Consider the following 27,847-nt stretch of genomic DNA (forward strand, 5'->3'; position numbering starts at 1 on the left):
GGTCAGTGGGACCCAATGAAAAAGCTTGCTAAGGTGCTTCGAGAAAACTTTTTATTCTCTCCCTCATACAAAAAGATACATAAAAGCCAATGCCCTTCTTTGTATCTGCATGTGAAACCTGGAAATGCTCTTGTGATCCTAAGAGGGAGCTGTCACCAACACACTAAGGATGACTAAGGAAAATACCAAAAACTCTGATGTCATCATTGCACCAAGTGAGCCACTTAACCCCAGAACTGTTCCACTGCCAGGCTCCCTTGTTACAGGGAATCCAGCCCCTAATCTAGATTTATTCTGCTAAGAGACTTATACACAACTTTGGATTATCTTTATCACTGAATTCTTTTAAGTTTTAGGTACTTTCTATCTGCCCTGTATATTCTTTCAGAATTAACTTGCAAGTTATTTATCCCTTTACTCAAATATTATTTATGAAGTAGTTTCATTCTCCTACGTTTTAGAAATGGTCCCACATTCAAAGTTTTAGATTTATGCCTCCAAATTCATTCTGTTCAGCTAAGGTTGAAAGAAATTACTTTAACAGTATTAACTCTTCATAAAGCCTCTTTAAGAAGTGCTAATGATGTGGTTCATAGCTTTAATAGCTTAAAAGGCTATGAAAGCCTCAAAAAGTTCTAAAGGAAGGTTCCTATATTCTAGAACTGTGCTGGCCAATAATCCAGTCACTAGCCACACGTGCCTATTTAAATTTAAATTAATAAAAATGAACAAATGCAGTTCTTCAGCTATAGTAGCCACATTTAAGCTTCAACAGTGGCATGTGGCTGGTGGCCACTGCATTAGCTAGCACAAGTACGGGGCATTTGCATCAGTGCAGCAAGTTCTACTGGACAGCACTGTTGTAAACAGTCTCTCTGAAGAAATCAAGAATCTGGGAAGTAGAGGGCTGGAGTAAGAACCCCTCAAAACTCCTAGTAACATTCTGAAATGCAGAGCCCACAGGAATTAAAATATACTGGTCCCCCTACTAGCCACAGTCTCACTTTCCACGGTTTGTTACCCACAATCAAATTTACATCCAGAAGATGATGCCCCTGATTTACCGTCAGAAGGTCAGCATGCCTACATCACTCACATAGGCATTTTATCTCATCTCATCACATACGCATTTTATCATCTCTCATGGTCACAGGAAGTGAATACAGCACAAAAAGATATTTTAAAAGAGAGGCTGCAATCACATAACTTTTATTACAGTGTATTGTTATAATTCTTCTATTTTATCACTAGCTATTGTTAATCTAATACTCTAACTTATAAACTTTATCGTAAGTATGTATGTATAGAAAAAAAAACACAGATGACACAGAATTTGGTACTATTAGAGGTTTTAGGCAGCTACTAGGGGTCTTAGAACGTATCCCCTATGGATAAGGGGGTGTAGTTCTTTCTTCTCCTCCACTTCTGGCCCTACCCAGCATCTGACTCCTAGACCCATGTGCTTGTTACCTAGCACATGTGAAGCCTACCTGATCAACTGATGGGTGCTCTTTTCTCTTACAAGATCTGAGAACACCTCTGACACACAGCTTACAGCTCTCAGAAGTACTGCAGGTATCTCAACATGACCCAAAATAGACTTTACTTCACATGCTGCTATACTCTACCCAAATGTGTCCTGTTTCCAGATGTCCTTATTTTAAGAAATTACATACCACCCATTGAATTATTAACCAGAACCTTGAAAATCATCTCAACAGATCCCCCTTTCTTCACCTTCTAAATCTAGTCATCAGATTCTATTGATACTATTTCTTAAATTATTCTCACTGTCCACTTCTCTCCATCCCCATTTGTTACTACTCTATGCCAAAGCCACTATAATCTCCCACCTGGACTGTTATAACAGCACCCAATCACTGAATCCACTCATGTTGCCCTCTAAAATACTTTTCACACCTATGGAAGAGTTTAACTACCATCCAACCCTATTATTCCCCAACTTAAAACTCTTTCAATGGCTTCATATCACCCATAAAATCTAAACACAAAACACTAGGTCGTGCAGATATAAGCCTTGCATATTTCTCACACACTCCCTTTTGCCTATTACATTTCAACTACAATAAAAATATACTGGTTTTCTCTTGTTCATGTACCTTATCACATGTAGTTTTCTCCATCTGGAATGTTTTCCCCTCTTTAACACTTTACTTTTCCTCATCCTGTAAGTCTTGTCTGGAGTGAACCTTCCTGGCCCCCTCTCCCAAGGTGTAGTAAGCCCTTAACATCCTGATTCTCCCAGTTGATAAAATTCATCACCATTTTTTACTATTTTTGTTTGTTTTCTCTGCAAGACGGTACATATTATTAAATCAGTCACCTTTTCCTCTATACCATTCAATTTTATATTATGGTAGCCTGGCACACAACTTGGCATAGCCTAGGAAATTAGTAAATATGTAATGAATGATGCATAATTCAGTGAATGAAGAAATAACATTTTAAAAAATCAAATGCAATTAAGAACAATTATTAAGACCAAATAGTACTAACCTGGTGTTTTCATTATATTCAAAAATCTGAACCTTGGCCATTGCATTTGGACTACTGTCATCACTTCCTACAGCTATCATGGGAGAATGAGCACGAGAGCTAGAAATGAAGAGTAAAAACTATTTTACATAAGTTAATATACATCTAATTCAAAGAATTAGAAAAATCTGGCATCAAGTAGCTCTACAACCCACATGTAAGTATGCCACTACTGTGACTGGATGCCCACCATGTATCTGACACAGTCACACCTTGGGAGGGTGTGTCCTTGAGAATGCTCAAGGTGGGGACAGATATCTTGCCCCTCTTGCTGACAGAAAAGTAGCTCTTTTCCCAAAAGAAAAGGTTTCAAGCATTCAGTAGATTAAAAAAAAAAAAAAAAAAAGCCAAAAAAAACAAACAAAAAATTTTTTAAAAAAAGGCGACAGCCAAGAGGTCTTAGAATTTTTCTTCCTGAAAGATTTGGTCTTTCACTATGGAATAAAAAGCAACCCTACAGTGACCAATTCATGACAAAAAGATTTTAAGTGCTTTGTACAAAAAGAGGAAACCCTGGGGACTCCTAGATGGCTCAGTAGGCTCAAGTCATGACATCAAGGTTTGTGGGATAGAGCCCCGCACAGGCCCTTTCCCTCAAAATAAATAAACTTAAAAATAAATAAATAAGAAATCCTGATAAAAGGAGAAAAAGTAGAAAAAGACCACACCTCAAGAAAGCATGCTACCCACAATGTCATTCTCTTCTCTAGATTCATTTTTAAAAAGGCAAGAGAAGTAATAAGATAATGAACTCTACTGAAATAAACTCTAGGTTACATTATTTTCTTCATTTCTATACCTAATTACCTCAATATTGATTTCCTTTGCCTCCCTCACCCAAATTAAGTAATATCTCTGTGAACATTACCCCTTGTTTAACATCTGACCTTGACACTGTCATCTGCCAACTTCATAAAGGTGAAAACAGAATGTGGCAACTAAAAAAAAAGTAGATTGATCACCTACATCTCCTTCCCCTCCCTCCTAAGATTCCATGGAAAAATGAAAGAATAACACCATCATAATAGTCCTAGATATCAATGTGCCATCAGAAATCAAGAAATTTAAAGGAATTCCAGGAAGACAGGAAGCAGAAAGAAAGAAGACATGCAAGGGGGACAAGAAAAGAGCTCTATCAGTATCAGTAAGGAAGAAATTCCACAAACTCCAGCCTCCTCAATACATGCAAAGAACAGGAATGAGTAAGGGGACAATCATGAAATGATTTATTAAAAGAACTGCAATCAGAAGACCTCTTAGCTGGCAGCTAACTGGGCTCTAGCTAAAGAGAGTCTGAGGAAGGATAAGTGAGATGATCAAAACTTAACAGGAAAAAGACCCTGAAATAAAACAGCACTCCAAAACTGGCAGGGAGAGGAACAGAAGGAACAAAACACATTAAGGTGCTCCATCCCAAAAGTCAAGTCCTCCTGACTTTGGCAATTTGGGGTACCCCAGCCTGTTTTCCTCAGTTCCCTTGGTCTATACTCCCTACAAGGAAATCCTGCCAACACACTCCACCTAAGATGAAACTCAGCCAACCCCTAGGTAAGAGAGTGAGCTACTAAGAAAACAGAGCACCTAGCAGAAGAGAAATACCAATACCTGTTTTCTCTACTAGGCATAATAGTCTCTTGTTCATAACTACAAATAGATAAGCAAAGACTAACACACAAGGAAAACAAAAAGCATGAAAATAAAGACCACGATATACAAATGGATCTTTGAGAAAGTAGATATAGCTGATCCTCATTATTTGTAGGTTCTTTATTTATAAACTGGCCTACTTACTAAAATTTGTTTGTAACCCCCCCCCCCCCCCGCCCAAATTCAATATTTGGGACTTTCGTGGTCACCCATGAACAATCCTGGAGCAGCTCTGCAAAAAATTTGAGTCATTTGACCCACGCAGTCCATACTGAGATCGAACAAGGTAAGGTTCTGCCTCCTTATTTCAGCTCTCATGCTGAAAACAAGTGTTGCCTTCTATTCACCACCATTATTTTCATATTTTTGTGCTTTGTGTTGGTGATTTTACTACTTAAAATGGCCCCCATGGGTAGTACTGAAGTGCAGTCTAGTTTCTATGCTTAGCAAGAAGACTATACAATGTGCCTCATGGAGAAAATACTGTGTTAGATAAGCTTTGTTAAGGCCTGAGTTTTTTTTTTTTTTTTTTTTTTTTTTAATTTTTTTTTTCAACGTTTATTTATTTTTGGGACAGAGAGAGACAGAGCATGAACGGGGGAGGGGCAGAGAGAGAGGGAGACACAGAATCGGAAACAGGCTCCAGGCTCTGAGCCATCAGCCCAGAGCCTGACGCGGGGCTCGAACTCACGGACCGCGAGATCGTGACCTGGCTGAAGTCGGACGCTTAACCGACTGCGCCACCCAGGCGCCCCAAGGCCTGAGTTTTAATGCTGTTGGCGGACTTCAATGTTAACGAACCAGCAACATATGCTTAAAAAGGTATCTTTAAACACAAACACTCATAAAACAAGGTTAAGTATTTATCACTTGACAAAAATGTGATCAAAGGCTCATGGGAAACCAATCCTATATCTCTCAAAGGAGTGACACACTTGTCCCCTTAATTGCCTCCATTTGGACCTCAGTCTGTACTTTGATTTTTTTTTCCAACTTATCTCTTAACTCAGGCAAAAGACTCAGCCTGAAAAGCATCGTATAATGAGAACCAAAACTATCCCCTCAGGCAGTAACAGCTGCCCTGCTGCAGCAAGACCAAAGTGAATGACCTCAACACAGTGACTAACCTGACCTTTACTGCACAGCTAAACATACCCAATGACCTTTATCCCATATTTTCTTTATATAAACCTTAAGTATTTTCAGCATTTTGGAGACAGCTTTTGTGACACTAGTCCACTGTCTTCCCGGTGTGGGCCTCACTAATATAAATTACTCTGTTGTTCCATCACCACTCATTTCTCTGCCTCTGGATTTACTAGCAGCCAGTGGCTGAACCTGTTCCATTTGAGAACCCTAAATTTATTATTATTTATAATGAAATAAAATTTAGAACTTCCTACCGGCAAAAGTCATCACAGTGTCAAAATGACAAACCACAAACTAGAATACACATGCAACAGTGCTCTGGTTACAGGAGCAACGGTTCGGTTCATTCAGTGTTCACTGAGCTTTATAGAACATAACTATTGCAAATATGGAGACCTACTGTAATTCAAGAAAGAAACACAAATTTAAAAAAATTTTAATTACAACCCTCAAAGAATATCATATCCATGTAACAAAAACTGACTGGATACCCAGAGAACTAGCAGGAGATCTTGATGACAGAGTAGTAAATCTCCAAACCACTTTAAAGAAATGGGAGAGTAAATCCAAGAATATTCAAAGATGAGTTCCGTAAAGGCAGAACAGAGACAACATAAGAAAATTATCAAAGAATCGTAGGAAATTTTTTAAAAATCATAAGAAATTTCCAATTCGACAAGAATCTTCATTTTGAAAGGCACCACTAAATGTCAAGCAGGATGAATCAAAAAAGACCAACACCTAATAGTATATGTCTGGGTTTACTTCAAAATAATCCAGTTTTTTATCGGGGGAAGAGGGACAGTGGGAAGTCATATACAGATGAAAAAAAGACTAGCGGGGCGCCTGGGTGGCTCAGTCGGTTGGGCGGCCGACTTCGGCTCAGGTCATGATCTTGCGGTCCATGAGTTCGAGCCCCGCGTCAGGTTCTGTGCTGACAGCTCAGAGCCTGGAGCCTGTTTCAGATTCTGTGTCTCCCTCTCGCTGACCCTCCCCTGTTCATGCTCTGTCTCTCTCTGTCTCAAAAATAAATAAAACGTTAAAAAAAAAAATTAAAAAAAAAAGAAAAGAAAAAAAGACTAGCTTTTGAGTTATTGCAGCTGGGTGATGAATATGTGAAGGGTCTGCCCACTGTATTATCATTTTTGGTAGATATGAAAATTTGCCTAATAAAAACTGTAAAAATAATACCTAGAAACATCCTGGATACATTTTAGAATTCTGCTACCTCAAATCACACAAAGCAATTCCAGGAGGTATAATGACCTAAATGTGAAAAGCAAAACCAAAATCCATTCAGAATACACTTGAAAACCTTAAGGTGGTGACAAATCCCTCAAGTAAAATACAAAAAGCACTAGAAGAATAAAGGAAAGACTGATACACGTGGTTACATTAAAACTCAGAATTCTCTAGGGGCTTCTGGGTGGCTCAGTCAGTTAAATGTTCAACTCCTGATGTCAGCTCAAGTCATGATCTCATGGTCGTTGAGACAAAGCACTGCATCAGGTTACATGCTGAGTGCAGAGCCTGATTAAGATTCTCTTTCTCTCCCTCTGCTCCTCTCTCCCATTCACGCTCTCTCTCAAAAGAAAGAAGCCTCAAAAATTTATAATAATACAATAAAATTCAGAACTTCCTACCGTCAAAAGTCATCACAGTGTCAAAATGACAAACCACAAACTAGGAGAATACACATGCAACAAAGTTCAAAGTAGTTAAGACAAAAATCCTGAAAACTTCCAGAAAGAACAGGCTACCTACAAAAGAACCAGCATTAGACTGACCTCAGACTTCTCATTCACACTTAAATTAAAAAGATTCTCAAGGACACTATCTTCGAAATTCTTACATTTTGAACTTAGAACTCTAAAGCTAGCCAAACTACAATTAACCATGGGGTAAAATTAAGACGTTTTCTGGTATGTCAGAATTCAAAGAAGTTTGCCATCCATCCGTATGAAAAAATATATACTTTAAGAGATGTGTCAGTCACCAAAATAAAAAAACAAAAAATCTAAAGACAACATGTGATATGAAAATTGTGACAGCCAAGTATAACCCAGAAGACTCAAGAAAGAAAACAGAGCATCCATCAGAAGTTAACACCACAAGCTGCTGCAGCCACTCTGGAAAACAGTATGGAGGTTCCTCAAAAAACTAAAAATAGAACTACCCTACAACCCAGCAATTGCACTACTAGGCATTTATCCACAGGACACAGGGGAGCTGTTTCGAAGGGACATATGCACCCCCATGTTTATAGCAGCACTATCAACAATAGCCAAAGTATGGAAAGAGCCCAAATGTCCATCGATGGATGCATGGATAAAGAAGATGTGGGATATATATACAATGGAGTATTACTCGGCAATCAAAACGAATGAAATCTTACCATTTGCAACTACGCGGATGGAACTGGAGGGTATTATGCTAAGTGAAATTAGTCAGAGAAAGACAAAACTCATATGACTTCACTCATATGAGGACTTTAAGAGACAAAACAGATGAACATAAGGAAAGGGAAACAAAAATAATATAAAAACAGGGAGGGGGACAAAACAGGAAAGACTCATAAATATGGAGAACAAACTGAGGGTTACTGGAGGGTTTGTGGAAGGGAGGATGGGCTAAATGGGTAAGGGGCACTTAAGGAATCTACTCCTGAAATCACTGTTGCACTATATGCTAATTTGGATGTAAATTTTTAAAAATAAAAAGTAAAATCAGAAAAAAAAAACAAAAGTTAACACCAGATATTCTGCATGAACAATAATTTTCAAGAAGAAGATTAGATTTGCATCTATAATGAATATTTACAGTCTAATAATGTAAATTTGGCTGTTACTTAACTTTTAGAATCAACTTGTGGTGAAAGACAAATACTTATATTGGGGTGCCTGGGTGGCTCTGTCAGTTAAGCGTCTGACTTCGGCTCAGGTCATGATCTCAACAGTTCGTGAGTTCAAGCCCTGAGTAGGGCTCTGTGCCAACAGCATAGAGCCTGGAGCCCACTTCTGTGTTCTCTCCCTCTGTCTCTGCGCCCCATGCCCCCCCACCCGCCCTTGCTCACGCTCTCTCTCAAAAATAAATAAACATTAAAAAAATTTTTTTAGGGGCGCCTGGGTGGCGCAGTCAGTTAAGCGTCCGACTTCAGCCAGGTCACGATCTCCCGGTCCGTGAGTTCGAGCCCCGCGTCGGGCTCTGGGCTGATGGCTCAGAGCCTGGAGCCTGTTTCTGATTCTGTGTCTCCCTCTCTCTCTGCCCCTCCCCCGTTCATGCTCTGTCTCTCTCTGTCCCAAAAAAATAAATAAACGTTAAAAAAAAAAAAAAAAAATTTTTTTAAATATTTGTATATGTATTAAATTTTTACAGAATGTAAATATAAATGTTGTACATTTTGCCAGTTTTATAAGCAACATAACAAAATAGGTGAATGGGAGGTAGAAACAAAATAAGCTAATTTCCTTTTTAAAAAAATGTGAGTCCATATACAATCTAAAAATTGATAAATCGCTCAGTAGAAAAATGGATATATATCATTTGAAATTATGATAATTACAAACATAATTAAAAAACCATCAACATTTCCAAAAATAAGATCTCTATCGGGGCACCCGGCTGGCTCAGTCTGTGGAACATGTGACTCTTGGTCTCAGGGTTGTTAAGTTTGAGCCCCACACTAGCTGTAGAAAAATAAAATCTTAAAAGAACAAAAAGGTATCAGGGGCACCTGGGTGGCTCAGTCAGTTAAGCATCCAACTTCAGCTCAGGTCGTGATCTCACAGCTCATGAATTCAACAACCGAGTAGGGCTCTCTGCTGACAGCTCAGAGCCTGGAGCCTGCTTCAGATTCTGTATCTCCCTCTCTCTCTGCCCCATTCCCACTCACACTCTTTCTCTCTCTCTCAAAAAAAAAAAAAAAAAAAAAGATATCTCTCTAGTCATACCTTGAGAAGTGGAAAGCTTTATAAATGTGCTAAATGATAAATTCATCTTTCATACAGTGACTATAAATACTGTATAAAGCTAACATAGCAGAATCAAAGGCATAAGTAAATCATTTAAAAATATAATAGCAACTGGGGCACCTGGCTGGCTCAGTTGGTTGAGCAAGCAGCTCTTGATCTCAGGATTGGGGGTTTGAGCCTCATGTTGAGTGTAGAGATTACTTAAAAACAAAATCCTTAAAAAAATTTAAAAATTAAAAAAATATAGCAACTATCAGAATTAAAATCTAAAATAAGAACTATTAGGGGCACGTAGCTCAGTCAGTAGGGCATCCGACTCTTGACCTCAGAGTTGGGAGTTCAAGCCCCACGCTGAGCATGGGGCCTACTTAAAAAATAAATAAATAAATAAATAAATAAATAAATAAATAAATAAATAAATAAATAAAATCAGAACTATTAGCATTTTTAGAGGGTAGAGAAACTTTTTACCTTTCATTTTATACTCCTCTGTATTATTTGAAATTTTTTCTTTACCAAGTGATTCGTTTTTCTTTTAATTTTTAAAAATAGTTTAATTAAAACCAACTATGATCTAGTCAGAGTCATGCTCTATACAGCAATTAAAAAAATAAGGTAGGACTGGGGTGCCTGGGCGACTCAGTCTGTTAAGTGTCAGATTTTGGCTCAGGTCATGATCTCACAATTCACGAGTTCGAGCCCTACATCAGGCTCTGTGCTGACAGCTCAGAGCCTGGAGTGTGCTTCTGATTCCGTGTCTCCCTCTCTCTCTGCTCCTACCCCATTCATGCTCTGTCTTTCTCTAGCTCGCTCTCTCAAAAATAAAAAGTGAATAAACATTTAAAAAATTAATAAATAAATAAGGTAGGATTAATTATACTAATACATGGGAAAATAGGCACAATGTATTTGTAAATGAAAAAGGCAAATTTCAAGTAAGCAGAATGTATGTCTATATGTATCTGTGTGTTTTGGATCTACCTTTACATGATATGTGCATACTGGCATATATTTGTATGTTTATACACACATTAAATATTTCTTTGTATTTACATGGGAAAAGCCAGAAGGTACACACCAAAATATTTACAATGGTTGGCTTCTTCTATGGAATAAAAATAGGGGACAAGAGACATGAAGGGTGCAGGGTAGATTAGGGAGAATTTTTATTCTACACAATTTTTTTTTAGTAATAAACATAACTACTTAAGAAAAACATTTTAAGGAAATTAAACCATCAAATGCTTAGTTTAAAAATTATGAAATTTGTTTTACTAGGATTACATTATCAGGTTTTCTGTGTAAGCTTACCTTGAAGGGTTCCAAGAAATACAACTACAGCTTAGCTTACATGAAATCTCATGCTGCAGAGACCACTGGCTGAGATTCATAACATCTGGTGCCTCATATATTCTTACTATACCATCTGCCGAACAGGTTGCTAACATAAGACCCATATGCTTAGGAGCAAATTTCACATCGGTAACGGATGTTCTGCTATCCACTAGAGTTGTCCTCTTAACCTGAAAAAAAAAAATTATTTATATACAAAATAAAGGATCGTACAGTGGAAAGAACATAGACTCTGAAATCACACTATTTTACTAGGTATGTAACCTTTGAAAAAGTTATTTAAAAATCACTTAGGCCTCAATTTCCTCCACAGCAAAATACCACATACACAGCCAGCAGTAAGAGTGACCTATAATTAATTATTGCCAGGGTGTCTGTGTGGCTCAGCCAGTTAAGTGTCCAACTTCAACTCAGGTCATGATTTCACAGTTCGTGAGTCTGAGCCCCGCATCAGACTCTGTGGTGACAGCTCAAAGCCTGGAGCCTGCTTTAAATTCTGTGTCTCCCTCTCTTTCTGCCCCTCCCCCATTCACGCTCTGTCTCTCCCTCTCTCTCTCTCAAAAATAAACATTAAAAAAAATTGGGGGGGGGAATGCCTAGGTGACTCAGTCAATAAGCGTCTGACTTCAGCTCAGGTCATGATCTCACGGTTCATGGGTTCAAGACCTACCCTGGGCTTTATCTTTAACAGCCCAGGGCCTGGAGTCTGCCTTGGATGCTGTGTCTCCCTCTCTCTCTGCCCCTTCCCCACTCACACTCTCTCTCTCTGTCTCTCAAAAATAAACATTAAAAAAAAAAAAATTAAAACAAAATTTTTTTAATGTATAAAAAAAATTTTAATTATTCCCTTTAAGGTAGAAAAAAGTTGACCTTAGAAAGTCTAACTTTATTAAAAGTAGGTACTCTCCCTTAAGCAGACCAGTCACTGAACCAGAAAATGTTCAAATTTTCACATAGGTAGCTTTGTCTCACCAAGTATGCTGCAAGCAGTAAATTAAATGAATTAAGATTTTTTAACAGTTAAGATGGAAGACCTGCAACTTCCATCTTTTAAGCATAAATGCCAGTTAGCCCTGTGTGGATCACCACTATCCACTTTTAAGAGATGGCATTTACTAGAGACCAAGGGAATGAATGGTACAAAGCTGGCATTGTGATAATTACAGAATTCCAATATGGTATGTATAAGCTACTTTCTAACATCTAGATTTCTGACAGACAATATCAACAAAATGGAGAAATCAGCACTTTAGTGTCTATGGTTACTAAAATACATCTTAAGGAGTCTCAATATTAAAAGAATATCACATAAACCCCAAAGATTGTATCTTTGCAAACTCTTGTCTACAAACACCACTGAATAACCAATACCAATACAACCGCTGAAATAGTGAATGATCAATGACTAAATACAATTTACACTTGTATTACAATTTGTTTAACTAAATACAAATGAGTATACAGATATCCCCAGCTCTTCAAAGGTTTGTGTTATGCCACTTTGCTTTTGCAAAAGACCTAATTAGTACCTTTTCTCGCTAACCAAAAGAAATCTGAAGAGCATTTTTGCTTTTGCAAAAAGTGAAAACAGCTTTCAACATTGGTTTTGCAAGCCACTACTTGAAGCACCCTCAGCTTCAACAATAGCACCACCAGCTCCTTCCTTGGGAACTACACAGTATCTCACCATCAAAGTGACATAGCTTTGAACTGTCTTTGAGCATCTGTGCTTTATCTCAATTTATGTTATGCATCCATTAGCAAAGTGTATCCTAAGGTATCAGAAAAGCCTAAGAGAAGTTATTTTTTGGTTCTGGGAATGCTCAAAATTTTTTCCATGTAAGTTAGCGGTAACTGCTTTTCCACTTTATGCCATTTCAGCTTAGAAAAGTTCTCTTAAGAATGCTCTACTTTCATATAACAGGGGAAACCTACATCTTTAACTAAGTTCAAGTAAAAACCATATGTTACTACTTACTCCTCAAGCCAACCCACCACAGATACTGACCCATCTCAGACTGACTGCTAGAAAAATCCCTAGTATAAATTTCTCTTCTCTCCTCCCCTTAACCTGTTGTTTGCCTTAGGGAGGGCCTAGGCCAAACATAAGACCAGCCCCTCCTAACATTAAAAAAAAAAAATTGTAGGGGCGGGGCACCTGGGTGGCTCAGTCGGTTAAGCATCAGACTCTCAGCTCAAGTCATGATCTCACGGTTCATGAGTTCGAGCCCTACATCTGGCTACATGCTGACAGTGAGGATCCTGCTTGGGATTCTCTCTCTCACTCTCCCCCTCCCTCACTCCCACTCTCTGTCTCTCAAAATAAACTTCAAAACAAATTTTAAAACAGGACACCTGAGTGTCTCAGTCAGTTTTGTGTCTGACTTCGGTTCAGGTCATGATCTCAGAGTTTATGGGTTTAGAGCCCCACATGGGGCTCTGTGCTTACAGCTCAGTGCCTGGAGCCTGCTTCAGATTCTGTGTCTCTCTCTCTCTTTCTGCCCTTCCCTGCTCATGCTCTGTCTCTCTCTCTCAAAAATAAATAAAACATTAAAAACAATTTTTTTTTAATGAAAAAAAAAAAACTGTAGGGGCACCTGGCTGGCTCAGTTGGTAGAGCGTGTGACTCTTAATCTTGGGGTCATGAGTTCAAGCGCCACATTAGGTACAGAAATTACTTAAGTAAATAAATTTTTTTTAAAAATTTATAGCATGCAAGCTACAAATCTAGAGTAACTAGAAGACTATGGTATTGCCATTAAGGAAACCCATACAGCAATGGAACAGAATAGAGTACAGAAATAAACCCTCTATATATGGTCAATTGAGTTTCAATGAGGATGCCAAGACCACTCAAATGGGAAAGGGTGTGGTGTCTCTCCTGATCAGATGGGGGCCCCTAAATGTGGGGCAACCCTAAAGGGTGGAAGCTGGAGGCAAGGGCAGTGAAAGGATTCACCTGAGGCAGAACAAAGGAGATAGAAGTTTATCGAATAGAACACAAGGGAGTTAGGGAGAGGAAAGCAAAGCACAGGCTGTCTGTTATGAGGCAGCAGGTGGCGGCTGCATTTAAAGGAGGAAGGTAGGGGTGCCTGGGTGGCGCAGTCGGTTAAGCGTCCGACTTCAGCCAGGTCACGATCTCGCGGTCCGTGAGTTCGAGCCCCGCGTCGGGCTCTGGGCTGATGGCTCAGAGCCTGGAGCCTGTTTCCGATTCTGTGTCTCCCTCTCTCTCTGCCCCTCCCCTGTTCATGCTCTGTCTTTCTCTGTCCCCAAAAAAATAAATAAACGTTGAAAAAAAAAAAAAAATTTAAAGGAGGAAGGTAAAGGAGGTATGGGGACATATGGAACTTTCCCTTTTTTGGTAACTGCCTGGTTGTAAGTGGCCCATTGGTTAGTTAGGGCCTATGAACACTTTGAGGTAGGCTGCCTAATGGGCCTGTTTATATTCACCCAGGGGGTTACTGTGGGCCCTTCTGCCTTGCTTTTTACATTCCATTGCGTAAGCCTGTTGTCTAAAAGAGGCCACTACAAAGGGCAATGGGGCAGTCATTCCAATAAAAGATACTAGGAAAACTGGATATTAACATATAAAAGAATGAAGTTGGGGGAGCCTTGAAAGCTCAGTTGGTATAGCATGTGACTCTTGATCTCAGGGTCATGAGTTTGAGCCCCACGTTGGAGGTAGAGATTACTTTAAAAAAGAAGGGCGGGGTGGGGGGGGAGAGAATGAATGAAGTTGTACCCTTACCTTACACCATATACAAAACTTAAGTAAAAATGAACAAAAGACCTAAATGTAAGAGCTAAAAATTATAATTCTCTTAATATAAAACTTTGGGGGGGCGCCTGGATGGCGCAGTCAGTTAAGCGTCCGACTTCAGCCAGGTCACGATCTCACGGTCCGTGAGTTCGAGCCCCGCGTCGGGCTCTGGGCTGATGGCTCAGAGCCTGGAGACTGTTTCCGATTCTGTGTCTCCCTGTCTCTGTGCCCCTCCCCCGTTCATGCTCTGGCTCTCTCTGTCCCAAAAATAAATAAACGTTGAAAAAAAAAAATTAAAAAAAAAAAAAAACAAAACTTTGGGGAAAGTCTTTATGGCATTGGACTTGAGAATGATTTCCTGAATATGACACAAGAAACAAAAACACAGCAAACAAAAGAAAAAATTTAACTGGACTTCATTTTGTACATCAAAGGTGACTGTCGAGAGAGAGAAGGCAACTCACAGAATGGGAGAAAATATTTGCAAATCATATGCCTGAAAAGGGATTAATATCCAGAATATAAAGAAATACCACTCAACAGCAAAAAAAAAAAATTGTTTTAAATGGTCAAAGGACTTGAAAAGACATTTCCCTAAAGAAGTAAAGAATTCTGGTAACAATTCCAGTTCGGGGGTTGGGGGAGAACCCCCCCCCCAACACACACACACACAATTCTCAGATAGCAGTAAAGCTGTCCAAGAATTCAACTCAATTCTGACTCCATCTACCCAGAAACAGCATCAGATTCCACAGATTAAGAGTTCTATCGTGCAAGACTGCCCCCACTTCGGACACCTAAGCGGCTCTCAAACTTCAGACATTTCCCTTAATAGATTACCAATTTATTATCAAAGGATAGAACTCAGGAACTGCCTGATGGGAGAGATGCATAGAGCAAGGTATGGGGAAAGGGTAAGAAGCTTCTATGCCCTCTCCAGGCTAACCACTCTCCCCACATTTCCACAAGTTCACCAACCCCAAAACTCTCTGAACCATGTTCTCTGGGGTTTTTATGGAGATTTCATTCATTACAAGGACATGACTGATTAACACATTAGCCAATGGCAAGCAATACAACTTCCAGCCTCTCTTACCTCCCTAGAGGCTGGGGGTGACACAGAAAGTTCTAGCCCTCTAATCACAAGGTTGGCTTCACTGGCAACCAGCCCCCAACCTTAGGCACTTTCCCAAAGTCACCTCATTAACATAATAAAAGATACCTTTATCACTCTGTACACTTAGGAAATTCCAAGGGTTCTGGGAGTTGTAACTCAGGAACTGAGTTAGAAAAACCAAATATACATGAAAAATAAATTTCTTATAAATCAAGACATTGCAAGAAGATATACAAATAACCAATTAACACATAAAAATGTGTTCAACATCATTAACCATTAGGGAAATGCAAAAAAAAAAAAAATGGAATTGAATAAACAAAACAGATGAACATAGGGAAAGGGAAGAAAACTAAGATAAAAACAGAGGAAGCAAATGTAAGAGACTCTTAAATACATAGAACAAACTGAGGGCTGCTGGAGGAGAGGTAGATGGGAGGATGGGCTAAATGGGCGATGGGCATTAAGGAGAGCACTTGTTGGGATGAGCAGTGGGTGCTACATGTAAGTGATGAATTACTAAATTCTACTCCTGAAACCATTATTCGACTACATCTTAACTAACTTGGAATTAAATAAAATTAAAAAAAAAAAAAAGGAGATGCCATTTCACACCCACTAGGATAGCTATAATGGAAAAATAAAAAAGATAGCAAACATTGGCAAGGATGTGGAAAAACTGGAACACTCCTGCATTGTTGGTAGGAGTGAAAAATGGTACAGTCATTCTGAAAATAATTTAGCAGTTTCCAAAAGTTAAAACACAGAACTACCATATGAGCCAGCAATTCTACTCCTAGGCACATACTCAAAAATATTAAAGGCAAGACTTCAGACAAATATCTACATAACAAATTTCATAGTAGCAATGCTAGCTAGGATGCAACAAGAAGTTAATCAAGTAAAAAGGCTGAAAGGTATCAGCAGAAGGGAAGACGGAAAGGGACAAAAGCAGGGAATAGATTTTGTTTTGGGGAACCAACAGTTCTAACCAAGGAGACACCCAACTAGGTGTCTTACCTGATACTGATAGCCCCTTACGTGATCCAGTGTGAGCTGGACTAGACCTGAGGACAAGCAGAGAAGCCCCCAAGTTATCCTGAATCTACTTTTAGCTCCTTATATTAAGATCTCCTATGGGCGGAGTTTTCCACCATTTTTTGAACACTGATGTACACACTAGCATGTTGACATCCTAGTCATGTGCAACTCAAGTGTTTATGCAAGCTCCCTGCCCCTGTCCCCAATACACTGGATAAAACCTTCCTAACTCCACAAGGAGACAGTGCTTTGGGAGCTACCTCTTTGTCTCCTTGTAACAAATAATAAACAGGTTTTTGCTTTCAACACTTTCTTGGGTTGTGTTGAATTTGATGCACCCCAAGTGGCAAATCCCTTGAGTTTGGTTACAGCATTTTTTACAATAGCTAGGAGGTAGGAACAACCCAACTATCAATCTACAGATAAATGGATACACAAAATGTGTCATATACACACAATGGAATGTTATTCAGCCATAACAGGAATGAAATTGATCTTTGCAACAATATGGATGGACCTTTTGCTTAGTGAATCAAGCCAGATACAGAAGGACAAATATTCTATGATTCCATTTATATGAGGTACCTAGAGCAGTCAAATTCCTAGAGACAGAAAGTAGAACAGAGGTTACCAGGGGTTGGGGGAATGGAAAGAGGAGGTACTATTCAATGGTACTGACTTATGCTGGGAAAAATTAAGTTTATATACAGATATTGGTGATGTGTACGCAGCACTGTGAATGCAATTAATGCCACTGAATTGTACACTTAAGTTAACATGATAAATATTATGTTACATATATCCTACCACAATTTATAATATGCAGCAGAAAAAAAGAGTAGTGTTGATAACATGCAAGCATTAGTGTTGAGAGGAAGGTGGATAGGACTGGTAAACAGAGAAGGAAACACTGTTATTTATGTCCTTATAAAGGCAGAGAATATATCCAGAAAAATACACAAAAAAACTTATAATAGTGGTTGACTCTAGGGAGCCAACTGTGTCACTAAAGGGGAGGAAATTGTCACTGTATACATTCATTTATACCTTGTGCCTAATTATCTATTAAAGAAATAAAGAAAAAAAGAAAAAACATTGGAATGGGTCTTAAAGGTAATCTACTTCAATTCCCTCACTTTATAGACATGGAACTTGACTAGTACACACATTATACTCTTATTTAAAATCAAACATCCATGCCCGGCTAGCTCAGTCAGTAGAGCATGAGACTCTTAAAATCAAACATCCAATCAGGGAAGAGCAGAGAACAGCAGAACCAGATAAAGAGTATATTTTATAAGAAAGCAAAGATAACCACAAAGGAGAAAAAACAATATTTTAATGGATTTTTAGAGTACACTCACTCTAGGACAATGCAAATACTGCAGATTTATCATGAAAGTTATCATTAAACAATGCCATGAGTGTTCCTGAGTGCCACTTCAGGCCCAAGACAAAATTAAATAAACAAGTAAGAGAAAAACATGGAAGAGGAAAAATAGAACTGGTAAACACAGAGAAGAGTGATAACATCTTATCAAGTGCCTAAAGTGTTCTTGGAAAGACTGATGTTCCTTGGAGATCATGCACCCTCCTCCCCAAAACCCCCAAAACCAACAAATGTCTCACCCAATGACTCTGTCCTCGCAGTTTATCATTTGATTCTCCTACTATTTCTTCCCACACAGCAGCTGTTCGGTCAAAAGAACAAGAAGCCAAAACCTGTCCAAATTCAGGATGGGCCCATGTCACACGCCACACAGATCCACTATGTGTCTGAGGAATTATTTAAAAAAAAAAAAAAAAAAAAAAGTTGACTTTACTCATATTTCACACAAAGTTTTACTTGAGGAAACAACACAGATATCTTCAATAAGAGCAGAATGCTATTCAATTTTACATTTAAGTAAAAAATTAAGTTCTGGAAATTTTTAACTTTTAGAAGATATTCTCTACTTAGGATTATGGCCCTTCTGGAGTCAAGTCCTTCTAACATTTTACTAATAAAGAAAAATCCAGCTGGATAAAGTTGACCTCTTCCAGTACTAACAGAGACCTGCTTCAGAGTTTAGCCTTATCAAGCTTTAAAAAAAAGATCTACCAGTCCACCATTTTTTTTACTTGCAAATTCTCTCTACAGGAAACAGCCATCTAATAAAATAAATAAGACTAACCAAAACTGTTTGCTTCAAAAGCCTAACAGTATATAGAAACTACAGCAGTAAAATGCTTAAATGACTCTGATACCTGGCTAGACAGTCGACTATTCTAGGAAGTGAGGCAACGAGTGATAAAATACAGAGAAGCCCAAATCCTTGTATTCTGAAAAAATAATTTAAAGCTCAGTAGCGTTACCTGTATTATTTGAAAAATGTCAAATTACTATTCTTCAACTCTCATGTTGACAAAAGGAAAAAAACAGAAAGGTCTCAAAGCATTTCACATCAGGGCACCTGGGTGGCTCAGTCTCTTAAGTGTCCAACTCTTAATTTCAGCTCAGGTCAGGATCTTGAGGTTCATGAGATCAAGCCCACATGGAGCTGGGAGGACAGCATGGAACCTGACTGAGATTCTCTCTCTACCCCTCCCCCACTCTCTCCTCTCCTCTCCTCTCTTCTCTTGCCCTCTCAAAATAAGTAAATAAATAAACTTAAAAAAAACCAACAAAAAAAAAAAACCTATGGCCTGGGTGGCTCAGTCATTAAGCATCTGACTTTGTTTGGCTCAGGTCATGATCTCATGGTTCATGAGTTCAAGTCCCACATCAGGTGAGCTTGAGCCCCACTTCAGGTAAAACACGAGCCCAGGTGAGTCCCACTTCTTTCTTTCTCTCTCTCTCTCTCTCTGAAAGAAAGAAAGAAAGAAAGAAAGAAAGAAAGAAAGAAGGAAAGAATTTCACATGGACAGAATTTCGTTTGTTCTTTCCAGTAAAAATACAGTATAACAACAAGCATCAGTCCACCAATTATGTTTATAAAATTTGTCTCATGCTTCTTTATATCTAACACTTTCGCACTTAATAATCTCAGAACGCTTTCATAATCATGTAATTTCCACATGGTAAATATGTCATTCAAAGGTAAACTTTGCACTCTTATTTTTTATCCTTTTTTTGGTCTGGTCTTTTTTGTTTCACTTTTAATTATTATTTATATAAGTTACTAGTTAAAGAATACACTAGACCAGTGAGACTCTGTTAAATATTACATTGCCAGTAAAGCACAACCTACCTAAAAACTAAAGATTACAAAGAGATGTTCATCACAATAAAAAGGAAACAACTTATACCAGCTATCACAAGTTGAACAAAAACAGGGTATATTTATTGGTATATTCATGTTTTACTGCTACATTTATGTTTTTAAACAAGCTTTAAAAACATACCAAAATATTTATGAAATATGTTGTTAAATTAAAAGGCAAGAAATGGAGGTTTCTCTTTTAGAGCGATAGTTTTGGAAATGGGTAAAGGCGGTAGTTGTACCAACATTGTGAATGTAGTAAACGCCATTGTATTGTGTATGAAGGATCAAACTACTGAATTCACAACATGAATGAACCTCTAGGAAAAGGGAAAGTAGCTAGACACAAATAACTACATATCGTAGAATTCCATTTATATGAAATGTCTAGAAAAAGTAAAACTACAGAGACAGAAAACACTTCAGTGGTTGCCTAGGGCCTGGGTACAGAATGGGAATTGACCCCAAACAGTCACAGGGGAAGTTTCAGGGCCATGCAAGTGTACATAGAAATTTACTAAAATTCGTTGAACTACATTTAAAACTGATGACTCTAATGGTATGTAAAATTCTACCTGAATAAAGCTGAAAATAAAAACTGTACAAAATATCACAACTATTAAAAATATGCAAAAGAACAGATAAGTAATAAATACTAAAACACTAAAAAGTTATGTTAGAATGCTATGAAATTGTACGTTTCCCTACTCTCAAATTTTCTGAAGTATATTTTTGATACTTTAGCAGTTAAAATCAAAATATTTTAGGAAAAGTATACATTTTATAATTCTCTCAAGAAGAATAGCAAGTCACTGACGCTACCAAATAAATAGTAACCATCTCAATTTTTTTTTTAAATCACTAAAAATACTAACCTTCCAACTAGCAGTACAATGCCAATCCCCATTTTCACTTTTATCCCAGACCTGTAAGAAAATAAGACATATTTTATGCAAAATATTCCTATAAACATGACAAACATAAAGAGTGAATCAGTATTAAGGCAAAAGAAATGAACATAAGTTCACAAAATAATACAACCAGTAAGTAAACATTCATTCAGATGTTTATTAAGAACCTGAGGTGGGGGGGGGTGCGCCTGGGTGGCTCGGTCAGTTAAGCATCCAACTCTTGATTTTGGCTCAGGTCATGATCTCACGGTTCATCAGATCAAGCCCCACATCTGGCTCTTCGCTGACTGTGCGGAGCCTGCTTGGGATTCTGTCTCTCCTCTCTCTGTTCCTCCCCTGCTCATGCTCTCTCTCTCTTTTTCTCTCTCTAAATAAACAAACATTAAAATAAAAGGACCTGCGGAGTGCCAGGCACCAGGCTGAGCAGGAGGGGGTCAAGGAATCTGTGCTCTCATAGGTAACAGAGACAACTACAGTTACAATCAAGTCTTGTTATTGTAGTAGTTGTGTTCTACAATGTTGCTGTGAACACTGAACCAGCAAATACTAAACCACTGCTCTCAGGGGAAATATTTGTCAACTAATCAATACATAATCTCGTTTCATGTATGTATCTATTTAAAGACACTTCTTTAGTGGACATTATTGATTCATTAACACTGAAATCAGAGCCAGCAGCAACTCATGGCAGAGTGAAACTTTCCTAACACACATATTTTCTCTGCAGGGCATATTACAGCCTTCTTGCACCTAAGATCACTAGGCACCCCTTCAGCACTATATATACTTGGGGACAATTTTAGACAGTGAAATCACCAACAAAAAAACAAAAATGTGGAAAATGTGGCACAAAATAGACAATGATAAGGACACTTGTGGGGCCCCTGGGTGGCTCAGTCAGTTAAGCGCCTAACTCTGGATTTTGGCTCAGGTTATGATCTCATAGTTCACAAGCTCAAGTGCTACATCAGGCTCTGCGCTGACAGTGCAGAGCCTGCTTGGGATTCTCTCTCTCCCTCTCTCTCTTTCAAAAAAACAAAAGACTTGTTTACAGTATGAGAGTCCAAATAAGAAAAGTGTCACTGTAGCAACTTCTTATTCAACATGTCTCCAGAGGCAAACAAAAATGAACTATTGGGACCTCATCAAAATAAAAACTTCTGCACAGCAAAGGAAACAATCAGCAAAACTAAAAGGCAACCGACAGAATGGGAGAAGATATTTGCAAACGACATATCAGATAAAGGGTTAATATCCAAAATTTATAAAGAACTTCTCAAACTCAACACCCAAAAAACAAATAATCCAGTGAAGAAATGGGTAAAAGACATGAACAAACACTTCTTCAAAGAAGACATCCAGATGACTAACAGACACATGAAAAACTGCTCAATATCGCTCATCATCAGGGAAATACAAATTAAAACCACAATGAGATACCACCTCACACCAGTCAGAATAACAAAAATGAACAACTCTGGAAACATCAGATGTTGGCAAGGATGCAAAGAAAGAGGATCTCTTTTGCACTGCTGGTGGGAATGCAAACTGGTGCAGCCACTCTGGAAAATAGTATGGAGTTTACTCAAAAATAAAAAATGGAACTACCCTACAACCCAGCAATAACACTACTAGGTATTTATCCAAGGGATACAGGTATGCTGTTTCAAAGAGGCACATGCACCCCAATGTTTACAGCAATGCTATCAACAATAGCCAAAGTATGGAGAGAGCCCAAATGTCCACTGATGGATGAATGGATAAAGAAGATGTGATATATATATATATATATATATATATATATACACACTGTATATATACACACATGTATATATATATACATATACAATATATGCGTGTATATATACACATATATATGTGTGTATATATATATATATATATATATATACACACACATATATATATACACAATGGAGTACCACATGGCAATCAAAAAGAATGAAGTCTTGCCATTTGCAACTATGTGGATGGAACTAGAGGGTATTATGCTAAGTGAAATTAGAGAAAGACAACTATCATATGACTTCACACATATGAGGTATTTAAGATGAACAGAAGGGAAGGGAAGCAAAAATAACATAAAAACAGGGAGGGGATCAAAACATAAGAGACTCAAATATAGAGAACAAACACGGTTGCTGGAGGGATTGTGGGAGGGGGGATGGGCTAAATGGGTAAGGGGCATTAAGGAAGACACTTGTTGGGATGAGCACTGGGTGTTATACATAGGGGATGAATCACTGGAATCTACTCCTGAAATCATTATTCATTATTACACTACATGCTAACTTGGATATACATTTAAAATAAGTAAATAAAATAAAACAAAATAAAATAGAAAGCACTGTCACCCTGTTTAACCTCAGTTGGGAACATGCACACCGGGCAACTCCAATTTTTTGCTACTCTGCTCATGTCAAGCAAATAACTGAGAATATTGATTTTGGGGTCACAAATTGTAAAGAGTAGGTGAACTCACAAATACACAATTGGCTGATAATGAGGACCAACTGTTTATGTAACAAACAAAAGAAAAATACTTAATCTTAGTATCAACAAAAAATATAGATTATAAAAAGACAACATTTTAACCTCTTAAAAAATGAAATGATAAACTCCTCAAAAAACTAAAAATAGAATTACCACATGATCCAGCAATTCCATTTCTGGGTATATACCCAAAAGAGTTGAAAGCAGGTTCTCCAAGAGGTATGTGCATACCCATATTTATAGCAGAATTATCCACAACAGCAAAAAACATAGGAGCAACCCAAGTCCACTGACAGATAAATGTTAAGCAAAATGTGTTATTTACAATACATATAATGTAATATTCAACCTTAAAAAGGAAGAAAATTCCAGCACATGCTCCAACATGTGCAAACTTCAAAGACACTATGCTAAGTGAAATAATCCAGTCACAAAAAGGACAAATACTGTAGGACTCCACTTATATGAGGTACCCAGTCAAATTCATAGACAGAAAGTACAATGGGGGTAGTAGCTAGGGTGTGATGACAGGGAGAATGGGAAGTTATAATTTAATGGGTACAAAGTTTCAATTTTGCAAAATGAAAAAGTTCTGTAGATAGATGGTGGTGATGATTGCACAGATATGAATGTACTTAATACCACTGAACTATAAACACTTAAATATGGTTATGACAGTAAATTTTACGTGTATCTTACCACAATTTTAAAAATTAGAGAAAAAATGTTAGTAATTCCTGACATGGACAATTATCCTATCAAATCAGTACTTTAACTGTAAAATTGTATAACCTTCAAAAAGACAATCTGCCAATTATTCACAAAAGCTTTTAAAATATTCACTAATTTCTCTACTTGAATTAGGCTAAGGAAATCATTCAAAACACAAAAAGCTTAAAGTAATGAAGATTTCCATTGCAATACTACTTCCAAAAAACAAAACCTACAAACGGAAAGATTTAGAGATTCAGTAATAAGTGGATGAGGAAAAAAAATCTATGACCTATTCAGTTAACAGACATTAATTACTGCAATATTCAACAACAGGTGGATAGATGAATGTCTAAAGAAAATGTGTACACATACAACAAAATTATCATTGAATCTTAATAAAATTACAATACATACTACAAATATGGATGAACCTTGAAAACATCATGGTAAGTGAAATGAACCAAACACAAAAGGGCAAATACTATATGGTTACATTTATACGAGATACCCAGCAGAGTCAAATTTATAAAGAAAGAGTATTAGAGGGGCACCTGGGTGGCTCAGTCAGTTGGGCTCCTGACTCTTAATTTCGGCTCAAGTCATGCTCTCAGGGGTCATGAGATCGATCCCCATGTCCAGTTCTACGCTGAGCATGGAGCCTGCTTGGGATTCTCCCTCTCTCTCTGCTCCTCTCCCACTTGTTCTCTCTCTCAAAATAAATAAGTAAACGTTAAAAAAAAAAAAAAAAAAAAAAAAAAAAAGGAAGAGTATTAGAAGTGACCAGGGACTGGGGCAGGGTAGAAAAAGGAGTTATTGAGTAGAGTTTTACTTTAGAATGATGAAAAAGTTCCAGAGATGTATAGTGGTGACGGCTGCACAACATGAATGTTATGCTTAAGGCCACTGAACTGTAATGTAGATCTAAAGACGGTTAGCTTGCCACAATAAAAAAAAAAAAAAAAAAATTAAGTGATTTTAAACCTTTTAGGAATTAGAACGCTATAGTTATTCCATGTATTTGGTGACACCACTTTTTCGAAAGGGAACACCAGCTGTAATTCATCATTGAGGGATCACTGGTATCAAACTTGACTCATGTGAAAGGCAAGTAATAAAAACTATCCTTCAGATTTTCAGTTATTTTGGAGTTGTCGAAAATGCAAATAATCCGAACTCCAGCTTTCATCTGCAAGTCTATTGTCGGTAACGTTCTTAAATCTAAATTCTTAAATCCCAAAGACCATCCTCTTATCACAGAAAATTCTGGTCAAAGTAGTGCAGACACTTACATGAACTGTATGAAACAAGCACTCCATTTCTTTAATAGCAAGTAGAGAACTTCATTGGATATAAATGGATTTGTTTCCTATATGAACGCCAGGAGAGAACAATCTCAAGATGAGCAACAAGCTCATCACAGCACTTGAGACAACACGTTGAACCGACTGCATTACAGGTGGCGAGGCAAAAGCCTCTGGCTGAACCAGTGTGGTAACAGGACAAGTACTCCCCCACCCGCGCAGTCTGACAAATTCTTCTCGCAGACTAAGCCGAATCTCTAGCTCTCGCCCACAATGACCCAAACCTGCAGGAGGTAGAACCCGCGTGCTGCCCAGGGCCCCACTGGCGGGAGCGCGCACGTGGCTAAGACGCCTGCCCGCCCTCCCCCTCCGCGCAAGCGCAGAGCAGAGTGAGAGCGGGGGAGCGGCTGTGACCCCACAATACTGGGGCAAGCACGGCGGAGCAGCCCAGCCGCCCACACTCCTTGGGTTCCAGACCTCGTGTCCAACGGCGTGCCTCAAAATCCGGGGTAGTCCCCTTTCCACGCGCCGTTCCCTCCGCTCTAACAGCGGGTCATGCAAGTCCCCACTCCCCCTCCTTCTGGGCTCGGCCCCACCCAAAAGCTCCTCGCGCACCTTGACGCTCTGGTCACTGGAGCAGGTAGCCATCCGTCGCCCGTGGAAGTCGAAAGAGACATCATGGATGAGATCCTTATGGTCCGCCGCGATACTGCGCGCCACAAACATGGCTTCCGCCGGGCCCGCGCCTGCTCCGTCTGCCCCTCCCACCTCCGAAGAGGGCGGCCGCGGCAGCGCGCGGACCGCAGCCCACCAGGACCACGCCGCCGCCGGGGCGCGCACAGCGCGAGCCACCCGCGCCCCCGCGCCGTGCCCCACCCCTTTGCCCGTCATGCCCCGCGAGGCCAGGGCGAGGACGACTGCGCCTGCGTTTCCTGAGTCTAACCGCGGCAAGGGCTTAGGAGAGAGTGCCCTTTCCTGAGCTGTAATGAAAATTAAAGGAATTCATTGTTGAAGTATGATAATTGGGAAAACTAAGAAAATTAGAAACACCATCTACAGTCCTGGGCCCTGAGTCAGTATTGGTCAGCGTCATTCCCCACCGCCCTCAAACACGGGCTGAATGCTCGGAAGAAGTGGAGAAGAAAAGGAACTTTGCTGGGACAACTAAGGAGCAATGAAGGGTGGAGAGTCACCAGAGGAGTACAGGCTCAGCCGAAAAGTAAAGACCGGGGGAATAGGATTGACAGGGAAAAACTGGGGGGTTATGGAGGTGGAAGAGCAGGTGTGAGGGACAGAAAAGGGAAGGATCCGAAGTCAAAATGTTTAAAGATTTCACAGGTAGAACAGGCTTGGTAGTGTCAAGTACCAAGATGTGGGCAGTGAGATAATAGAAATTAGAAAGTTCTTCATAAAGAGGGGAGCCTGGGTGGCTCAGTGGAGTAAGCATTGGACTCTTGCTTTTGGCTCAGGTTCTGATCTCAGGGTTGTGGGATGGATCCCCACAGTTGGGCTATTGGGTTCCGGCTGGACTTGGAGCTTGCTTAGGATTCTCTTTCTCTGCCTCTCTCTCTCTCTCAAAAAAAAAAAAAAAAAAATCGTGAGTATATATTCATGAAGAAACTAGAAAGTTGAAGTCATCTAGGAAAATGAATGGCAGGATCCGAAATGAACTGAAAGACTGGGGAACCTGCAGCCAGAGTTCCCAATAAAGAAATAAGTCAAGAGAAAAAAAAAAAAAAAAAAAAAAAAAAACCTGAGAAGAGGCCAGTGAAGAAGAGCCCTCAAATCAAAGATTCTGTCAAACCCAGGAAGTAGAGAGATGCAAATTTCCCTTGCCTAGCTGAAAATAGTGCATTCCAATGAAACCTTTTCTAAGCTGAAATGGCATGAAGGGAAGAACCAATTACCATAAATGTACATGGAAGGTTTTTTTGAGAGTTCCCAGACTCAATAAGTGATATAGGCTTTTCTGATACCTTACCACACATCTTGTTAATGGATACACAAGTCAGCATAAGGCACAAATACTCACAGGCACAGTTCACAGGTCTGGCTGCTTGGTGCTCAGATGCTGTGTAATTCCTAGGGAAGGAGCTCGGCAGCGCCACTGATGCTCACCTTTAGTGCCACTTCTAAAACAGCCAGCTGCAAAATAAACACTGATAGTTTTGCTCTTCACCGCTTTCTGAAAAGTGAAAAACCGCTTTAGATTTTTTTTTCTGTTAGCAAAAACAGGTACTAATGTAGGTCTTGCGTAAAAGCAAAGTGGTGTAACATCAACTTTCAAAAAGCAAAGGATACCTGTATTCAGTTTACTGATTTAGGGTATTTTGTTTATCAGGCATTCCAGAGGGCTTAGTGGTAAAGTTAGGATTGGAAACCAGAATATTAGGTTGGGGGAATGAAAAGAGAAAAAAAAATGTTTTTAAATGAGCCTGCAAGAAAGGGTTTATATTTTTTATTCTGGCCAGAATTGACAAGAATGTAGGGCATGGTGTGATTAGAAAGCTAGAAAGTTTTCAAAATAATTAATCCCAGCTGTCCCCTGATGGATTGCACAGAAACATGCAGAGG

At 39.0% G+C, this 27,847-nt stretch overlaps 1 protein-coding gene across 2 annotated transcripts in view; it reads right to left on the minus strand.

The window, feature by feature from the left end:
- SEH1L (SEH1 like nucleoporin) overlaps positions 1-26,142 on the minus strand; it is a 33,902-nt gene extending 7,760 nt beyond the window's left edge. The window contains exons 1-5 of one of the 2 annotated variants that reach the window (XM_086682401.1): positions 25,889-26,142; positions 20,712-20,762; positions 18,224-18,370; positions 10,635-10,846; positions 2,518-2,616 (exon numbers count right to left, since the gene is read on the minus strand). In XM_086682401.1, the coding sequence (XP_086538527.1) occupies positions 2,518-2,616; positions 10,635-10,846; positions 18,224-18,370; positions 20,712-20,762; positions 25,889-25,999 (620 nt within the window). In that variant the 5' untranslated portion in view covers positions 26,000-26,142. The remainder of the gene's footprint in view (positions 1-2,517; positions 2,617-10,634; positions 10,847-18,223; positions 18,371-20,711; positions 20,763-25,888) is intronic. The other variant, XM_086682402.1, reaches the window with a different exon arrangement.
- Positions 26,143-27,847: the final 1,705 nt, after the last annotated feature.

This window comes from Puma concolor, chromosome D3, assembly GCF_028749965.1.
Source record: "Puma concolor isolate L17-30 chromosome D3, mPumCon1.1.hap2, whole genome shotgun sequence".
Classification (NCBI taxonomy): domain Eukaryota; kingdom Metazoa; phylum Chordata; class Mammalia; order Carnivora; family Felidae; genus Puma; species Puma concolor.